The 17,021-nt window shown below is 51.2% G+C and overlaps 1 protein-coding gene across 1 annotated transcript; it reads left to right on the top strand.

Annotated features, from left to right (window-relative positions):
* The first annotated feature begins 51 nt into the window (after positions 1–51).
* Abcb8 (ATP binding cassette subfamily B member 8) lies at positions 52–15,338 on the top strand. Its single transcript, XM_005087252.4, has 16 exons — positions 52–189; positions 4,168–4,471; positions 5,003–5,158; positions 5,235–5,329; positions 5,448–5,553; positions 6,172–6,333; positions 6,452–6,537; positions 6,645–6,742; positions 7,498–7,603; positions 10,662–10,695; positions 10,879–11,015; positions 11,167–11,261; positions 11,466–11,599; positions 12,117–12,264; positions 13,580–13,830; positions 14,736–15,338. Exons 1-16 carry the CDS (start codon positions 95–97, stop codon positions 14,874–14,876), a joined length of 2,148 nt encoding a protein of 715 aa, XP_005087309.1. The 5' UTR covers positions 52–94; the 3' UTR covers positions 14,877–15,338.
* The last annotated feature ends 1,683 nt before the right edge of the window (positions 15,339–17,021 follow it).

Raw genomic sequence — 17,021 nt, 5'->3', positions numbered from 1 at the left:
GGTTGTCGGGATGGCGGCCATAGCTAACATGGAGTCCTCGGTATGATGAGAGTGAGATTGCCGTTGCTAGTTGCTCCTGTCTCACTGCCTCATCATGTTGGTGCACTTATTTCGGGTCGGGATTCGGGGTAGTCCGTTTCCAGGCTGGTCACTGCAATCCCTGCGCTCCCAGACGTTTTCGGCCGCCAGGTAAAAGAACGAGGGGTACTTAAAATGCGGGCCACTGGCAGGCCAGCATCACGCGGGGCCCGCCGGGAGGTGGAGTCCTAGATTGCGCGTGGCCTTCTGGGAGCTGTAGGCTATCTCGGAAGGAGCAGACTGTCACTCCCCAAGACATTGGCCTCATTTATGGTGCAGTGTGGGTGCCAGCAGGAGGCTCCGCAGGTTTGTACTTACTAGCCCACAGGACGCTGCTGATTCCGGGCTGGTGGCTGCACTCAAGTCACCACTGCCCATCCAGGGGCGCCACTGCAGCCGGCGTCCGCTCTCTGATAATCCACCTGTAAGATCTGGGCGTGTCTGTAATTGGTGTCCTTAGACATTTACTATTGGTGGTGCTTCAGGATTAGCCGAAATAATTTTAAATGATCAAAAAAGTTAGAGATGGTTGAGTGGGTAAAGGCATTTTAACCAAGCCTGAAGACCCAGGGTTCGACTTGGGAACCCATGTATGTGGTAGGAAAGAGCAACTCTGGCAAATTATCCTTTGACCTCCACGACCCCAGACCCACTAAGTAAATAAACACAAACATTAAAAAAATTTTTTTAAAGTAGTTCCTCGCTGGGCTTAGTGCATCCCTGTGAACTCAAGGACAGCCTGGTCTACAAAGAGCTCCAGGCCAGCCAGAGCTACATAGTGAACTATCAGCATAGTGAACTATCAGCAGGAAGGGTGCTGGGAATTTGAAGCCAGCATGGGCTACAGAATGAGTTCTGAGTCATTCTGGGCTACAGAGTGAACAAAACAAATCAAGAAGTGATTATTAGAGCTAGATGTCTTTGTCAGATTGAGTCAATCTGAACTGAGGCTAGTATGAGTCTACAATCCCATTTTCTCAGGAGGTTGAGTCTAAAGTCAGTGTACAGTAGACTGTGTATACTTTCTAAATTCCAGACCTGACTGGACAGCTTTGTAAGATCCTGTGTCAAGATAAAGAGTAAAGGGCCATTCGGTGGGTAAAGACGTGCCGCCAACTTGACCCCCCCCCCCAGTTTGTTTTGTTTTGTTTTTGAAGACGAGGTTTCACTATGCAACTCTGCCTGGCCTGTGGCTCTCTATGTAGACCAGTTTGGCCTTAAACTCACAGAGGTCCACCTGCCTCTGCTTCTTGAGTGCTGGGATTGTAGGGGTGCCCTGCTACCCAGGATCTAGACTGTAACTGTAAATATTCTACAAGAAACAACTTTTCCTGAGGGGGTCCAGGGAAGACTGCCAAGGGTGGGTGACTGTGTGGAAAGCCCTTTTGTTTGCTGGAGGAGGAAAAGCACCAAGCTCAAAGAACTAGTGCTGGGAAGCTGCCCACCAGTTGTTGGCAATCGCCGCGCCTTCTTAGACTCTTGGTTTGGAGATGAGAGTAGCTGGAAAGTAGCCATGGTAAATTATTAATGGTTTGAAAACAGTCTTTAGGAAAGAATTTAAACCATAAAGAGACACAAGGTAAGACCAAAACAATGAATGTTCATTTCAATTCATGAAGAGTTAGCAATCAGGGTCATTTTGGAAGGAATACAATAGAAACTGTCAGAATACGGGTTTCAGAAAAATTATTTTGTAGCTAGGTGGTGGTGGCACATGCCTTTAATCCCAGCATTTGGGAGGCAGAGGTAGGTGGATCTCTGTGAGTTCAAGACCAGCCTGGTCTACACAGTGAATTCCAGGACAGCAAGGGCTATGCAGAGAAATTCTTGTCTTAAAAGGGGGAGGGGGAGTATTTTGTGAAATCTTTCAACTTTGGCATATATATACACAGTACTGGATTGTATTGGGACATTTTTGTAATAAGTTGCAATGTACAGTGCCAGTCACAGTGAATCTCTATGTTTGCAAGACATTGCAGTAGTCAGGTCAGCCTGTACTGCATCTCTAACAAGGACATGCACAACTCCACAAACATCTCTGTAGCAGACATCTCATATCCCAGGATTCCTAAGTTCTGGAGTATAAAATATGGCCTCTGCCCCTCAGTAAGATACTGTCTAACGGAAAATTAGGGCAGTGGTACAAAAAGAAAAGAAAGTGAGTTTTGTGGAAAACTGAAGATAAATTGACTCAAGGCTTAGTGGGAAAGACAAACCCCGCAGGTGGAGCGGAACTAAGCACAGGCTTCCCTGAGAGCAAAGGAGGGTGAACTTGAGAATAAGGAGGGTCTGGAAATATGAAAAGCCATGGTACTAAAGACCAAGCAGAGCTTAACTTTGGATTCTTATTTATTTTTATGTTTATGTGAGGGGGCGGGCTTCAGAGGCCAGAGGGATTGGATCCCCTGCAGTTACAGCAATTGTGAGGCACTCCTGATAGGCATGGTGGAGTCAACCTTTATAAGCACTGTACATGCTCTTAAACTGTTAACAAGGTCTCACTTTGTAGCACAGGCTGGCTTTGAACTTGAAATCTTACAGTGTCAGCCTCCCAAGTGCTGGTATTTCAAAAATGCACTGCCACACCTGGCTTGCACATTCCAAATCGTTGGTGTGTTTTGAGCATTCCTCTGTGTACTTTTGGCCATATGACTTATGTTCCAAACAGGCTCCCACTGCCCCGTCCTTCCTTCTGGCTCTTCTTTGCTATGACCTCCAAAGTGCAAATCTGATTTTATTATCCTAAAAACCACAGGTGGCCCTGAACAGCCTGCTTGGGAGTTCTCTCATATCCGGGTGCTTTGCAGAGCCTGGGATGACTGCCCTTCCAAAGCACCTGTTTCAGCTCTCTCCCCTTGTGCGCTATCTAAGCTACATTGTTGCTGAAACTCTTCTCTGGCTGCAGAGGCTCCTGTGAGCTCTCCTTTGCCTCCCCTCCCCACTCTGCCCAGCCTGAACTTGACCAGCACCCTTTCACCAATGCCTTGGTGATGCTTTTCTCAAACATGCAACACCTGCTCTGACCTCTAGGCCTCTCCACCCCTCCCTCGTCCCAACTAGCATGATCCAGAGAAAAAAACTACTTCTCCCGAATTGGTCAGCTGCATACCCAGTGACACAGTTCACAGTTGAGTCTACATTTCCATTGTATACATATGGGACCTGAAAGAAGGAAAGGGGCCTGACCATCCAAGAGGATGAGATCAGTCCCTACATGTTTTCTTTCTGTCTCCTCTGTCACTGGTGGGAGAGGAGGGAGAGGCCCTTTGTCTTCTTGCATTAGGCACCTAGGGCCTCACGACTACCACACATAGCCTTGGCTATGTCAAATTTAGGACAGTAGAATGAGCCTGAATTCTAGAACCAGACAACAAAGTTTCCCCTTGCCCTGGGGACAAATCATACCACCTCTCAGTTGTTCTCCTTACCAAGTGAGAGTAAGGGCATCTGCCTGGGTCAGGATCTATGGACCATCAAGTTCTATTGTTAGGTCATGTCTGCCATGTTGATTACCTTGCACATGTGCAGGACAGGCAGAGAGAAGCTCACCCCCAGGGTTCTCTCTGAGCCTTTTTCTAGGAACCCTTGTTCGTCCCTGTAAAGGAGGCCTTGGGCCAGCTGCTACTCAAGTCCCTTGTGATCCTGGCAGGCTGGAGACCTACACTGATCAGGGTGCCGGAGGCTACATGGGGGCCCTGCTGGCTGGAAGACAATACTAGGACAAAGGCTCTTAAGATTGTACTCTGATAGATAGCATTGCTTTCCACAGTTACTCCACGTGTGTGCAGGTGTTTACAAACCAAAGTTGCTTAAGTCCCTAAGGCATTCATTCTAGGTGAGATAGCACATACCTATAGTCGTAGCTACTCAGGAAGCTGAGCCAGGAGGATCGCTTGGGAGCAGAAGTTCAAGGCCAGGCTGGGGAATATTGGATGATCTTATCTCAAGAGTAAAATAAAATAAAAAACATCCCTGAGAGAGGCCGCAGATAAAATGCTGTTCCTGAAGGCTCAGCCAGAGCCCAGGGGGGTGGTTAGTCATTTGAAGACAGCTGGGACCACAGCTGTCAATGCCTTTTTCTGTCTGCAGGGCCTCAGACGACCGGCTCAGCTCATGCTTCCTCCAGGCAGTGGCCCAGCTGCGATCGAGGCTCCGGGCTCACCTCCCACCAGCTTCCCGCCGAAATGCCTCTGCCTGGCGTTGGGCTGGGGGGACCTTGGTGGTTCCTGCAGTGCTGTGGCAGTACCCCCGCCTCTGCCTTGTCGCACTGTGTGAGGCTGAAGGGTCCCCTCCTGCTCACCCCACACCCCTCACCCTGGAGCTGCGATTTAACTGGAAGCTGTTCTGGAATTTCCTTCACCCCCACCTGCTGGCCCTGGGGGTAGCCATTGTGGTGAGGCTTTCTTTCCCTGCTCCTCCAAGCTCAGGACAGGAAGGGGCGAGGCAGCTCCAAACCTGAGTTACCAGGGGACAGCATTCCTGCCTTGCGGATACAGCAAGGGCTGCCTGGACCCTCAGGCATCAGGATGACCTATGCAAGGGGACTGAGTTTACAGAGTATGAGAACTCAGGCACTGGAGGCCTGGACTGTAGCTCTCAGAGAGACACGTATGTGACCACATGAGCAGCCATTAGTGTGGACAAGACAAGGCTTAGAAAGGGGAGGGGAGGCCGGGTGTTGGTGGTGCACGCCTTTAGTCCCAGCACTTGGGAGGCAGAGGCAGGCGGATCTCTGTGAGTTCGAGACCAGCCCGGTCTACAAGAGCTAGTTCCAGGACAGCCTCCAAAGCCACAGAGAAACCCTGTCTCGAAAAACCAAAAAAAAAAAAAAAAGAAAGGGGAGGGGAAAAGCCAAAGTCAGAGCTGGGGAGGGGACAAATATGGCCTCCTCTCCAAGTATCTCTTCCCTCTGTCCCCATTCCAGCTGGCCTTGGGTGCGGCACTAGTGAACGTGCAGATCCCCCTGCTCCTGGGCCAGCTGGTGGAGATTGTGGCCAAGTACATGAGGGACCGTGTGGGGAGCTTCATGTCTGAGTCCCGTAGGCTCAGTACACAGCTGCTTCTACTCTACGGTGTTCAGGTATGGAGGCGTAGGAGGGTCTGGGGCTCACAGCAGCCTTCCTGGGGCCTTCCTGAATGCCAGGCCTCTCTTACAGGGATTGATGACCTTTGGATACCTAGTGCTGCTGTCCCACATTGGTGAGCGCATGGCCATGGACATGCGGAAAGCCCTTTTCAGCTCCCTGCTCCGGTACTGCCAACTCTAGGGGGTGGGACCAGGGTGACTGGCTCCCAGGAGATCTAGGAGAGCCACATCCTGAAGTAACATCTCTCTTCCTCTACCTGCTACCATCATGTCTCACTGCAAGGCAAGACATTGCTTTTTTTGATGCCAAAAAGACAGGACAGCTAGTGAGCCGCTTGACTACTGATGTGCAAGAGTTCAAGTCATCCTTCAAGCTTGTCATTTCCCAGGTCAGTGAGTCAGGCCCCTGTGCACACCAGTCAGGCCAGCTCTGACATCCTGGAATTGCACTGGAACAAGGCAATGCCCCTACCCAGCTCTTAGGAGAGTAAGGCTTGCTACTGCCTGAGGATGGTGTGAGAGAAGGGAACAGCGAATCTGGAGGGAGGCACTAAGACAGTGCCAGGGTCAGGACAAGCTGCTACTCCATGCTCTGAAACCCTGACTCCCCCAGAAAGCCATTTATAGGCTATTATGAGTCACTCGGGTAGGAGCAGCCTGGCCCTTTTGCGCCCATTGCTAGTCACTGAAGCCATGCGTGACTGCTGCACACTGACAGCCCACCCTGCGTACCCCTCGTCTCCTGGCCGTCCATGGTGGTCAGTGCATCCCTGTGTAGTTTGGTGTCTAGAACATAAGTGAGCAATGAGTTTGTCTAGAGTAAAAAGAGATGGCCTGTGGACATTCTCACCTATCCCTTTCACAACTGGTGATCAGGTCCTGCCTGGCCAAGAAGGGTTTCATTTGGTAACCAGGACCTCCAGAGCTGTACCCATCCCACCCTAAGTAGAACACCCACCACCGGGTGCTGATGCTCCAAAGCCTCCTGCCTTCGTCTCACTACTCAGGGACTACGCAGCTGCACACAGGTGATTGGTAGCCTGGTGTCCCTGTCTATGCTGTCGCCACGCCTCACGCTGCTACTGGCTATCGCCACACCTGCCCTCATGGGAGTGGGCACCCTGATGGGCTCAGGTCTCCGAAAGTTGTCTCGCCAGTGTCAGGAGCAGGTACTGGAGTTCTAGACATGTCCTCCTGTTTCTTCTTAGCATCTGTGGCTCATTCTCCTTGACCCTCGTTACCCCTCTTCATGTCTACAACCTGCTCCCTATTTCTGTCTCCATGCAGATTGCCAGGGCAACAGGAGTAGCAGATGAGGCCCTGGGCAATGTTCGGACTGTGCGGGCCTTTGCTATGGAGCAGAGGGAAGAGGAGTAAGTCCTGGGAAGGCAGAGTGGGTTCATCTCTCACACATACCCTCCCCTGCCCTGACCCTCTGCCCAGCTGCTTCCTGAGTGCCCAGCCTGGCCTTTCTTCCCAGACGCTATCAAGAAGAGCTGGAATCATGTCGTTGTAAGGCAGAAGAGCTGGGCAGGGGCATCGCCTTGTTCCAGGGGCTCTCCAACATCGCTTTCAACTGTGAGTTAATGAGGCCTGACCTGGGAGGGGATGTGGGCATGGGCTAGGTGAGAGCAGAGGTAGGCAACAGACAATCTCCACCTACCCAGATGTTCCTAACATAACCAGTACCCCAGCTACTGACAACTGTAGGAAACTAGAGAGTGGTGTCCCTTATCTTATGGAGGATGCTACGGGGCACCCTTAGGGAGTGTGTGTGCTCTTGCCCCTCCCTTCCCATTCATTTTTGTGCTGCTGGGGTAGAACCAGGACCTCAGGCATGTTAGGAAAACATTCTACTAGTGAACTGTCTCTCTAGCTCTTTAGAGTTTTCATTTTTGTTTTTAAATTTGTGTACATGTGGATATGTGTGTGAGTGCAGGTGCCCCCAGAGGCCCCCAGAGCTGAAGTTAGGGTAGTGTGAGCTGCCTGATGGGGCTGCAGGGCGCTGACCTCAGGCCCTCAGTATGAGGGATATGTACTCCAACTACTGAGCCATCTCTCTCTAATTTTAGATATTTTAGATGGGGCCTCACTGAGTTACCCAGGCTGACTTCAGACTTATTCTGTCCCAGACTGCCTTGAACTTGTGATCCTCCTGCCTCAGCCTCATGTGTGTCACAGGCCTATATCACTAACCCTGGCCTGCCCATCTTGTTTTGCAAATGAGGAGTTCAGGCCTGAAAGTCAGCTGGTGGCAGAGCAGGGATAAGACTTAGGACTAGCCCTCATCTCTTGCCAAGTCCTGCCTGACTCCCTGGCCCCTTTCCATGTAGGTATGGTCTTGGGCACCCTGTTCATCGGGGGCTCCCTTGTGGCTGGGCAGCAGCTGAAAGGGGGAGACCTCATGTCCTTCCTGGTGGCTTCCCAGACGGTACAAAGGTAAGTAGGGACCACTCTCATCTCTCCGTAGTCCTGTCCTCATCCATCCCGTCATGCTCCCCTCCCCATTCCGTCCATAACTCTGCTTACTAGGAGAACAGGGGTGCCAGCAAGCCTGGGGGAAGGGATACTGCATAGTACTAACCCTACTTAATCCCCCAGAGAAACACAGAACAGGAAAGAGCCCCAAAACTTCCACAGGAGCCTTGTACAGCTTCACTGAGCCTGCATTCAGTAATGCTGTCAGTATCATTAGCTTTCCAGACAACCCTCAAGTGTCCTTGAGAAGCTTTCAAAAAAATTAATTGTGGTGAAATAGACAATGGAAAAATTACCTTTCTAGCCATTTTTAAGTGAACACTTGAGTAATGTTATGTGTGTTCCGGTATTTTCAGTCACACCCGTCACCTGGACTTCACTCTCCATTTCTCCCCAGCTCTGGTTCCCTTCTGTGACCCTGACCACACTAAAGAGCACACAGAAGTGCAGTTGGACATCATCCTTCCCTTCGTGCCTGGCTGCTTTCACCTAGCACAGTGCTTTGGGAGGCGAGGGAGTCACTCCGTGTTGTGTTGCGTGTCAGGACTGAGTATCCTATAGATAGACCATCCTTGACAGGCCTTTTAAGGGCTGCCTTGGCCTCAGACCATTTCCTAGCATGAGATGCAGACCCTCTACCTCATAAATGCTGCTTGTGTAGTTTTCGTTTCCTTGTTTAACTGAGCCCCATTTACCCTGTGCTGCAAGCTGGAGTCGTCTGTCACTGTTGGTGTATGGCGGCCCCAGTGGGCTGCCCTCACAGACCTCTAATCTAATCCCCTCTTTCTCAGTGAAACTCAAGCACTTCTTGTTTTTCTGCCCTGCTTTCCCCATTCATAGCAAGTATAAAAAATATAAATATATGTTATGATAAATAATTATAGAGTGAGTATATTGTAATAATTAAAGAGCAAAGACATAGCCCCCTCCATCTGATCTTTCCCTACAGAGATGACACTTTTGAGGGAGTTGAGGTTTTTTTTTTTTTTTTAGACTAGGTTTCTCTGTGTAGCCCTGACTGTCCTAAAACTAACTGTAGACCAGGCTGGCCTCGAACTCACAGAGATCTGCCTACCTCTGCCTCCCGAGTGCTGGGATTAAAGGCATGCATCACTACCAGCCAGCTAGAGGTAACACTCTTGACCCCAGTGGTGCTCTGTCCCTGCCCAGAGTCCTATCTTGCTATGGCTGTAACTCCACAGTTTCTTAGAAAGTGGCTTAGTGTCTGGATGATAGTGTCCAGTGTGAAGTAAGGCCAACCCTGGAGATGATGGGATGGTCTCGTCCCCACTGTAGCCAGAGTGCTGCAGAGCAGAGTGCACCTGGTTCCCAGCTGCATGAGCTTTGTCCCTGCTTCCTCATCTGCTCCACACCAAGGACCTTCAGAGCCTCTGGTCCCAGAAGTCTTATCTGTCCTCTGGCCCAGCAGCTGCTCCTTCCTGTCTTTGGGATCTAGGTGCTCTGATTGCACAAGAGGTGGAGATTACCATGTCCCCTCTGCAACCTTGCAGTCCTCATGCTGACCTAATTCCCTGATCAGCCTGGACTCCAGCCCCCATGGTTCTTCTAGTCCTGTGGACTCGGTTAAACAATTTGGCTGTACTCCCTGGGCACACACTTCCCAACTTCATGTTCTTACCTGCCTACTGCACTACTCAGCCCTAAAAGTACTGTGCTTATAAGTGCAGGGCAGCCCTTGGAGCAGCCTGCACCGTCTCAGGCCCCTGGTCAGGTTGCCGTCACCAGCCACCTGGAGGAATTGGCCTCCTTAAGGAAGCTATTGTGTTTTTTCCTGGCTCTTGCTATGTGTTTCCAACGGTCCATGTCTTGGGGCTGAGATCCAAAGGGAGGGATGAGCAGGGCAGCACAGTTCCAGCTAAGTGTTCCTTTTGGCAGAGAATGGATGAGCCCCACATAGGGAACTTGCCCAGGCCAGTTTACTTCATCAGTCTATGGCTGGCCCCACTGTGCTAGCTCTCAGGGCAAGGTCAGGGCACTCCCATGAGTCATGTGTGTTTTGGGTTTCAGTTGTGGTTGGCCCCTATGCCAGGCTCCAGTGGCTTCCAGGTCTCCTGTGAGCTGGTCATATTCACACCCACAGATAACTCACCCACCTGGCCCCGCCCTCCAAAGCCTTCTACTCTTGGCAAGTGTCCATTGCCCTAAGCCTTCCATAACTTGTTTTCTTGAGGGCTTTGGGGTGTTTACCCCAGCACTGGAAGAAGTGAATTTGACCCATAGCTTGCTGGGATGGTGATCTTTCCTTTTCTCAGAAAGGACCCATTGCACACAGGGGCATATACACTCGTGGGTTGGCTGACCCACTGGGGACCATGACTAAGGCTATTGACTCATCTACCTCCTTAGCTCACAGTAAGTGACCAGCCCCAGCCCTGCCAAGACAAGGGAGGTGACCCACTGTCTAGACAGATAAACACATGCCATCTCCTACACATACCCACCTTTAGGGCAAACCCACAGTAGAATTTTCGTCAGGGAATTGCTTTGGGGGTTCTCCAGGGCTTCCCCTTGAAGCCCTCTTCTTTTTCAGAAAGGACTTGACTTTTTTCACCTTAATTTGAAAGTTAGTCCTTGCTTACCCAGAAGTCTAATATTAGATCTGTCCTCCCACTGTGGACCTAGTCCCTATGACGTCTTTCAAGGCATCTGAATGGTCAGGTAGGGTAGAGCTCATGGGGTCAGTTATGTCCCTAATGCTGTAGGTCATCTTCACCCTGCATACTGATGGCCTGGGAAGCATGTGGGCATACCATTGAGCCCTAGGCATTTACCCCACATCCACTGCCCCCTGGAGTACCCTCCAGATCCTGGCTTAGGCAGCAGACAACTGTTAACCTACAACTGGAGAGGGAATAGAAACTTAGTGATCTGGGGTCACAGGATCATAGCCATAAGATATTGGGAGCCTTCTCTGCATTAGCCCTATGTCCTTGTCTCCTACCACAACCTTTCCTTCTCTCCTTCCTTGTTAACACTTCTTCCAACTCTCTCCTGGCAGGTCTATGGCCAGCCTCTCTGTCCTGTTTGGTCAGGTAAGTGAGATTGTCCCAAGATATATTGTGTGTGTGTGTGTGTGTGTGTGTGTGTGTGTGTGTGTGTGTGTGTGTGTGTGTGTGTGTGTATTGCTGTGAGCGCACTCTGGACACACTGCAGCCCTATCCAGTACTTCCATGCCCCAGTTTCTGATCTCTACCACAAACTGCGTTCCTCTGCAGGTGGTACGTGGGCTAAGCGCAGGTGCCCGTGTCTTTGAGTACATGGCCCTGAGCCCCTGCATCCCATTGACAGGCGGCTGCTGCATCCCCAGCAAGGACCTCCATGGCTCCATCACCTTCCAGAATGTCAGCTTCAGGTCAGCACTGGTGGATTCTTGAGCTGAGGGTGAGGAAGTCAGGAGGCATTCTGACTGAATGCCCCCTGTAAACAAGACCCTGTTGGGGGACTTAGGAGAGCAGTAGGGTCCAGGAACATGGTCTGAGTGGGACTTTCTTGGCCACCCCCAGCTACCCCTGCCGCCCTGGATTCGAGGTGCTCAAGGACTTCACCCTGACACTGCCACCTGGCAAGATTGTGGCCCTTGTGGGCCAGTCTGGCGGAGGTAAGGGGAACCTCACCAACTCTCATCCTCTGCTTCATTTTTTGGTAGCCACTTGGAGCATGGCTGGTAGCAAGCCCTCATTGGTTCCTGCTCCTACCTGGGATGGAGTATCCTCCATTGCTACAAGGGTTCATTCCTCTTTGCTGGGAGAGTCTCGAAAACCCTCTCTCCTCTCCCCATACCTCCAACTTCCCCCTCCTCCAGGAAAGACCACGGTGGCTTCCTTGCTGGAGCGCTTCTATGACCCCACAGCTGGCATGGTGACACTGGATGGGCATGACCTGCGCACTCTCAACCCCTCCTGGCTCCGGGGCCAGGTCATAGGTTTCATCAGCCAGGTGAAGGGCAGCGGCTGGCAGGGTCTGAGCAGCAAGCCTGGGCCCCTTTTCTTTCTCCCCCACTACTTATCTCCCTGACCCTCTGAGGATGTCCCTGTCCCAGACAGCTGCTGTCTTAGGATCCTGAAGCTGTGGTACTAACCCTGCTAGTGGTTGCCACCCACCAAGCCCCACAGGGACCATCTTTGTGGGCTAGAGATAAAGCCAGCACATCACTATAGGAGGGACAGCTACCCACATGCAGAGACCAAAACTCAAATGGCCTCTTATCACTTTATGGGGACTATCCGTCATCACCTTTGTGAGGGAGTCTATGTCCTCTGTGGGAGGGGACCTCTGGGGCCACCCTGTCCTCACGTGATTGGAATCTGACTTTGAACTTTGGACCCTCCCTGCAATTGGGGTCCTCTAAAACAGGTCCCTAGTGCACATGGCAGTCCCCAGATTCTAAAACTGAATTCAGAGTATAGTCTGTAAACGCCATCTCTGTGTGTTCCCATGTCCCACACCCTCACAGGAGCCGGTCCTATTTGGAACAACCATCATGGAGAATATCCGATTTGGGAAACTGGAAGCTTCTGACGAAGAGGTGTATACAGCTGCACGAGAAGCCAATGCCCATGAGTTCATCAGTAGCTTCCCTGATGGCTACAGTACTGTGGTTGGTGGGTCCCTTGGTGGGAAGCTGCTGGGTCAGCAGGGCAGTGGTGAGACTCAGGAACCAGTGTTTTATGGGCAGTGAGCAACTCAGTGTGACTCTTGAGGGAGCCAGCTCGAAGATAGTCAAACCACAGAAGACCAGACCACGGCTGAGGGGACAAAGGTGGCTGCCCTATGGCAGGAGCAGAGAGCTCCAGCCCATGTGGCTCAGGCATAACAGACTAGACAGGGCTCTTCGAGGACACAGAGGGTGTGACAATGGCAAATGGAGAACCCTGGCCACAGGCACAAGGGGATTGTGCACTCTAGAGCCTGCCATAGCCCAAGACAGGAAACAGGGCTGCTCTCAAAATGCCCTGTTCTCTTCCACTTCAGTGGCGTCCCTCAGCACAATAGACTGGCTGGCGTCTTGTATAGGCCTTTCCTGATTCAGAGTACTGGACCTAAGCCTTAGGTGCTCATCCCCACGGCTCTTCTGTCCGTCTCCAGGACTGTGTATCATACAGAGAATAGGATGTACTATCTAGCAGCTTGGCTGTGCTATAGAATGCTCCAGTACTTCTTTTTTTTTGTTTGTTTGTTTGTTTGTTTTTTCAAGACAGGGTTTCTCTGTGGCTTTGGAGGCTGTCCTGGAACTTGCTCTTGTAGACCAGGCTGACCTCGAACACACAGAGATCCGCCTGCCTCTGCCTCCCAAGTGCTGGGACTAAAGGCGTGCGCCACTAACGCCCGGCGCTCCAGTACTTCTTGAGGCTTCTCAGCTAACTGACCTGGACCTTGAGGACTGTGCCCTTCAGGTCCGAACAGCTGTGCTCACCTGCTCAGGGCTCTGTGCTGTTCTGACGGAAGACCCTTGTCACCCCTCCTGGTTGGCACTTCCCTGTACTTTTAACTCCCGTGACCCTGCCATCACTTTGCAGTCCCTTGAGGTTATTTGTGGCTCCCAGGACGTTACTTCTGTCCTCTGTGGCTTCAAGCACCTCTGTATCTAGCATCTTTGTTGCACTGCCCATGCTTGGTTACCAAGTGGTCTTACTACAGCTGAGTCAGGACCCAGGAAGATAGTTGCTGATGTAGGCACCTGGTGGTAACTGCCCACTCAGCCCAGAGACCCACCTAGGAAGGGACACTCATGCAGGACATTCGTGTTTTGTGTACATTATCATGCTGGAGCACTCAGACTGACAAGTACGCACACCGGGTAGGTGTGGGGTCCTTAGAGAAGTCTTATGGGAATGAATAAGTATCCAGTACCCACTGTCTAACACCTCCAAGTGTGAAGCTAAGGATCACTTCATATCCTCTCCCCCCTTTTCCTAGGTGAGCGGGGCACAACCTTGTCTGGTGGCCAGAAGCAACGCCTAGCCATTGCACGCGCCCTCATCAAGCAGCCCACAGTGTTGATCCTGGATGAGGCCACCAGTGCACTGGACGCAGAGTCTGAAAGGGTAGTCCAGGAGGCCCTGGACCGGGCCAGTGCTGGTCGCTCCGTGTTAGTCATTGCCCACCGGCTCAGTACTGTCCGAGCAGCCCACTGCATCGTCGTCATGGCCAATGGCCAAGTCTGTGAGGTCAGTCTGGCTGGGAATGGGCAGTGGCCCAGGTGGCATAGCTAAGCTATATGAGCACCTGGCTTGGCTCCAGATGCTTGAGGTCATGTTCTGGGAACAGCATCTCAACAGACCAAGGTCTTCCTGTCCTCAGATAAGCTCTGATCTCAGGGAGAGTTGAGCTGCAGGTACCAGGACCAGAGGATGTATATGGTGTTCATGAAGAGACTGAGGCAGAGCTAGCCATCCAGGGGCTCAGATTCCCCATCAGGGACTTGGGTTTTTTGTTTTGTTTTGTTTTGGTTTGGTTTTTTTTTTTTTTTTTTTTTTTTTTTTTGGTTTTTCGAGACAGGGTTTCTCTGTGGCTTTGGAGGCTGTCCTGGAACTCACTTGGTAGTCCAGGCTGGTCTCGAACTCACAGAGATCCGCCTGCCTCTGCCTCCCGAGTGCTGGGATTAAAGGCGTGCGCCACCAACGCCCAGCTGGGTTTTTTGTTTTTATTTTGTGTTTTTTAAGAAACCTATACAGGTTTTTCTCTGTAGTCTTGGCTGTCCTGGAACTCCCTGTGTAGACCACACTAGCCTCAAACTCACAGAGATCTGCCTGCCTCTACCTCCTGTTACTGAACTTAAAGGTGTGCGCCACCACCGCAGGCTTCATGTCAGGGACCTTTATGGGAACAGTCAGGGGCAGAACCTCAGAGCATATGCGTATGTATCTCACAGCCCCAGCTACAGGAGAGACAAGAGGGATCAGACCTCAGTGTTAGCTGAGCAAGAGGTGGCACCCAGGATGTTTGGTTAAAATGAGCCCAGAGTTGTTAAGTCTCAAAGGGGCATCAGTTTCACTGGCTGTCAACCTAGCAGGTGATGGAGGCTGGGGCTCTAAGTTTAACTCTATTGAAATGACTCTCCTCCTGTCTCCAGACTGGGACCCACGAAGAACTCCTTAAAAAAGGCGGGCTGTATGCAGAGCTTATCCGGAGACAAGCCCTGGATGCCCCACTGACCGAGGCCCCACTTGCAGAGAAGCCTGAAGACCCTAAGAGCCACCAGTGGAAAGCCTGAGAGACCCCCCCACCCCGGGGGTTAAGTCACTGCCAAGAATCAGTCTGGGGCTGGAGCTCTACTGGGGACAGAGCCCTTGAAGGGCCGGTGTGCTGGGATATAGCCTGTACTCCTGCTCCCTTAAAGGAACTGGGCCTCGCAGCTGGGGTGGGAAGGTGTCTTTCCTCCCATCTGCTTTTACTGTCCTGGTTCAGCCCTGTGGTTCCTGGGATGTACACAGTGAGGCAGGGTCCCTGAGGCACTTCTGCTGGACCCTCCCCTCTGAAGCAGTACTACCCAACTGTAAGGTTATTCATGCCCTCACTCCAAGGGACTGAAAATTCATGGTCTGACCAGGCCTGGTAGGATGGTCTGTAATCCAGGCACTTGGAAGACTGAAGATCAAGGGGTTCAAGGCCATCCTGGGCTGCATAATGAGACCCTATCTCAAAAACCCTAAATAAATAAATATAATAAAAGAAATTCGGGGTTTTTTGTTGTTGTTGTGTTTTGTTTTGTTTTGTTGGTTTTTCAAGACAGGGTTTCTCTGTATTGTTTTGGAGGCTGTCCTGGAACTAGCTCTGTAGACCAGGCTGGCCTCGAACTCACAGAGATCCTCCTGCCCCTGCCTCTGCCTCCAGAGTACTGGGATTAAAGGCATGCACCACCAATGCCTGGCTGAAAAGAAATTCTTAAAAGAGGCTGAGGCTGTAACTCAGTAGCAGAGTGCCTGGCATATGTGAGGGGCCTAGATTCAAATAAAAAAATTAACCCAGGTTTGGGGAGTAACCCAGGACCGCAGATACAGGCTCCACCTCACCCTAAGTAGGACCACAAATACACCCCTAGGCTTACCTTTGCATCCTCACTGTGTCTCTTGGCCCATCCCCCACATGACTACAGTCCGGGTCTCTGGCAGGATGAAGTGGTAGCAGTCCATTGTACAAGAAGCACCCAGCCTACTTGGCTGTTCCCTGTGTGCTTCTAATCTGAACGGATAAAACTGTAAAACTAAAGAGACGCTGGGCGGCTGGAGAGATGGCTCAGAGGTTAAGAGCACTGACTGCTCTTCCAGAGGTTCTGAGTTCAATTCCCAGCAACCACATGGTGGCTCACAACCATCTGTAATGAGATCTGGCGCCCTCTTCTGGTATGTGCAGACATACATGGAGGCAGGATGTTGTATTCATAATAAATAAATCTTTAAAAAAAAAAAAAAAAAGAAGAGACCCTGAAGAGACTTAAGATTGGGCCATGTGTCTAGGCAGAACGTTCAGATAGGAGCATAATGCCAAAGCAGGCTTAGTGGTGCACACCTGTAATCCCAGCAGATAGGAGGTAGAGGTGGGATGATCAGTTCGAGATTGCCCTTGGCTCCATAGAAAGTTTGAGACTAGCATGGCCTTTGTGTGCCAAAGTAGAAGGCATGGTTAATGCACAATACGCCAACGCCCAGCATAGCTGACCACTCGAGCATACAAAGGTTTTACCCAATTCCCACATACATGAGGGTATACATCAGAGTTTACCCAGTACAGAATATGATGGTGACAAGAACCAGGCCTTGCAGTCCCCTGTCGGATGCCTTTGGGCTGGTGGCCCTCTCATCTGGCCTCCTTGTACTTCTCCAAGCCAGCTAGCACGGAGCCTGTGTGTGGCCAGTTCTGCGAGCACACACATCCCACCCCTGCAGCTCTACCCTCCTCTTCCCATCTGGACTTCTGGGAGTAGCTCTGTGCCTTGGATCACATGCTGCCTTTGCCTAATGGCAGGGTGCAGGGAGGTGACTCCGGGGCCTGGAATCCGCTCCAGGCATACTCACTAATCAAGGCTAATGGGAATACAAAATGGCATAACTGCTGTTAGGGGTAGAGTTGGGGGATCTAGTCACATCTATCAAATGAGCAAGGCAGCGGCCTCAACCCAGAAACTTGGTTTCAGGAAGTTTGTGACCATTGATAGCAAAGCTGGTATTAAAAGGCTGGAAACCTTAGTGGTCGTCAGAGAAGACATAGTTAAAAGACATCACCTCCACATGGTGGCCTAGGGCCACTTTCTGAAATGAGGACATTTTCCAGGAGCTGGAGATCATGACCCCTAGAATATGTTACTCAAGAGGGGAAGCTGTGAAGTCACAGGGTACCCTGGGTACAGTGGGGTAGCAGG

This window comes from Mesocricetus auratus, unplaced genomic scaffold (assembly GCF_017639785.1).
Source record: "Mesocricetus auratus isolate SY011 unplaced genomic scaffold, BCM_Maur_2.0 Super-Scaffold_100676, whole genome shotgun sequence".
Lineage (NCBI taxonomy): Eukaryota > Metazoa > Chordata > Mammalia > Rodentia > Cricetidae > Mesocricetus > Mesocricetus auratus.
Note: the sequence above shows the minus strand (reverse complement) of the source record. Positions and strands in the feature narration are given on the sequence as shown.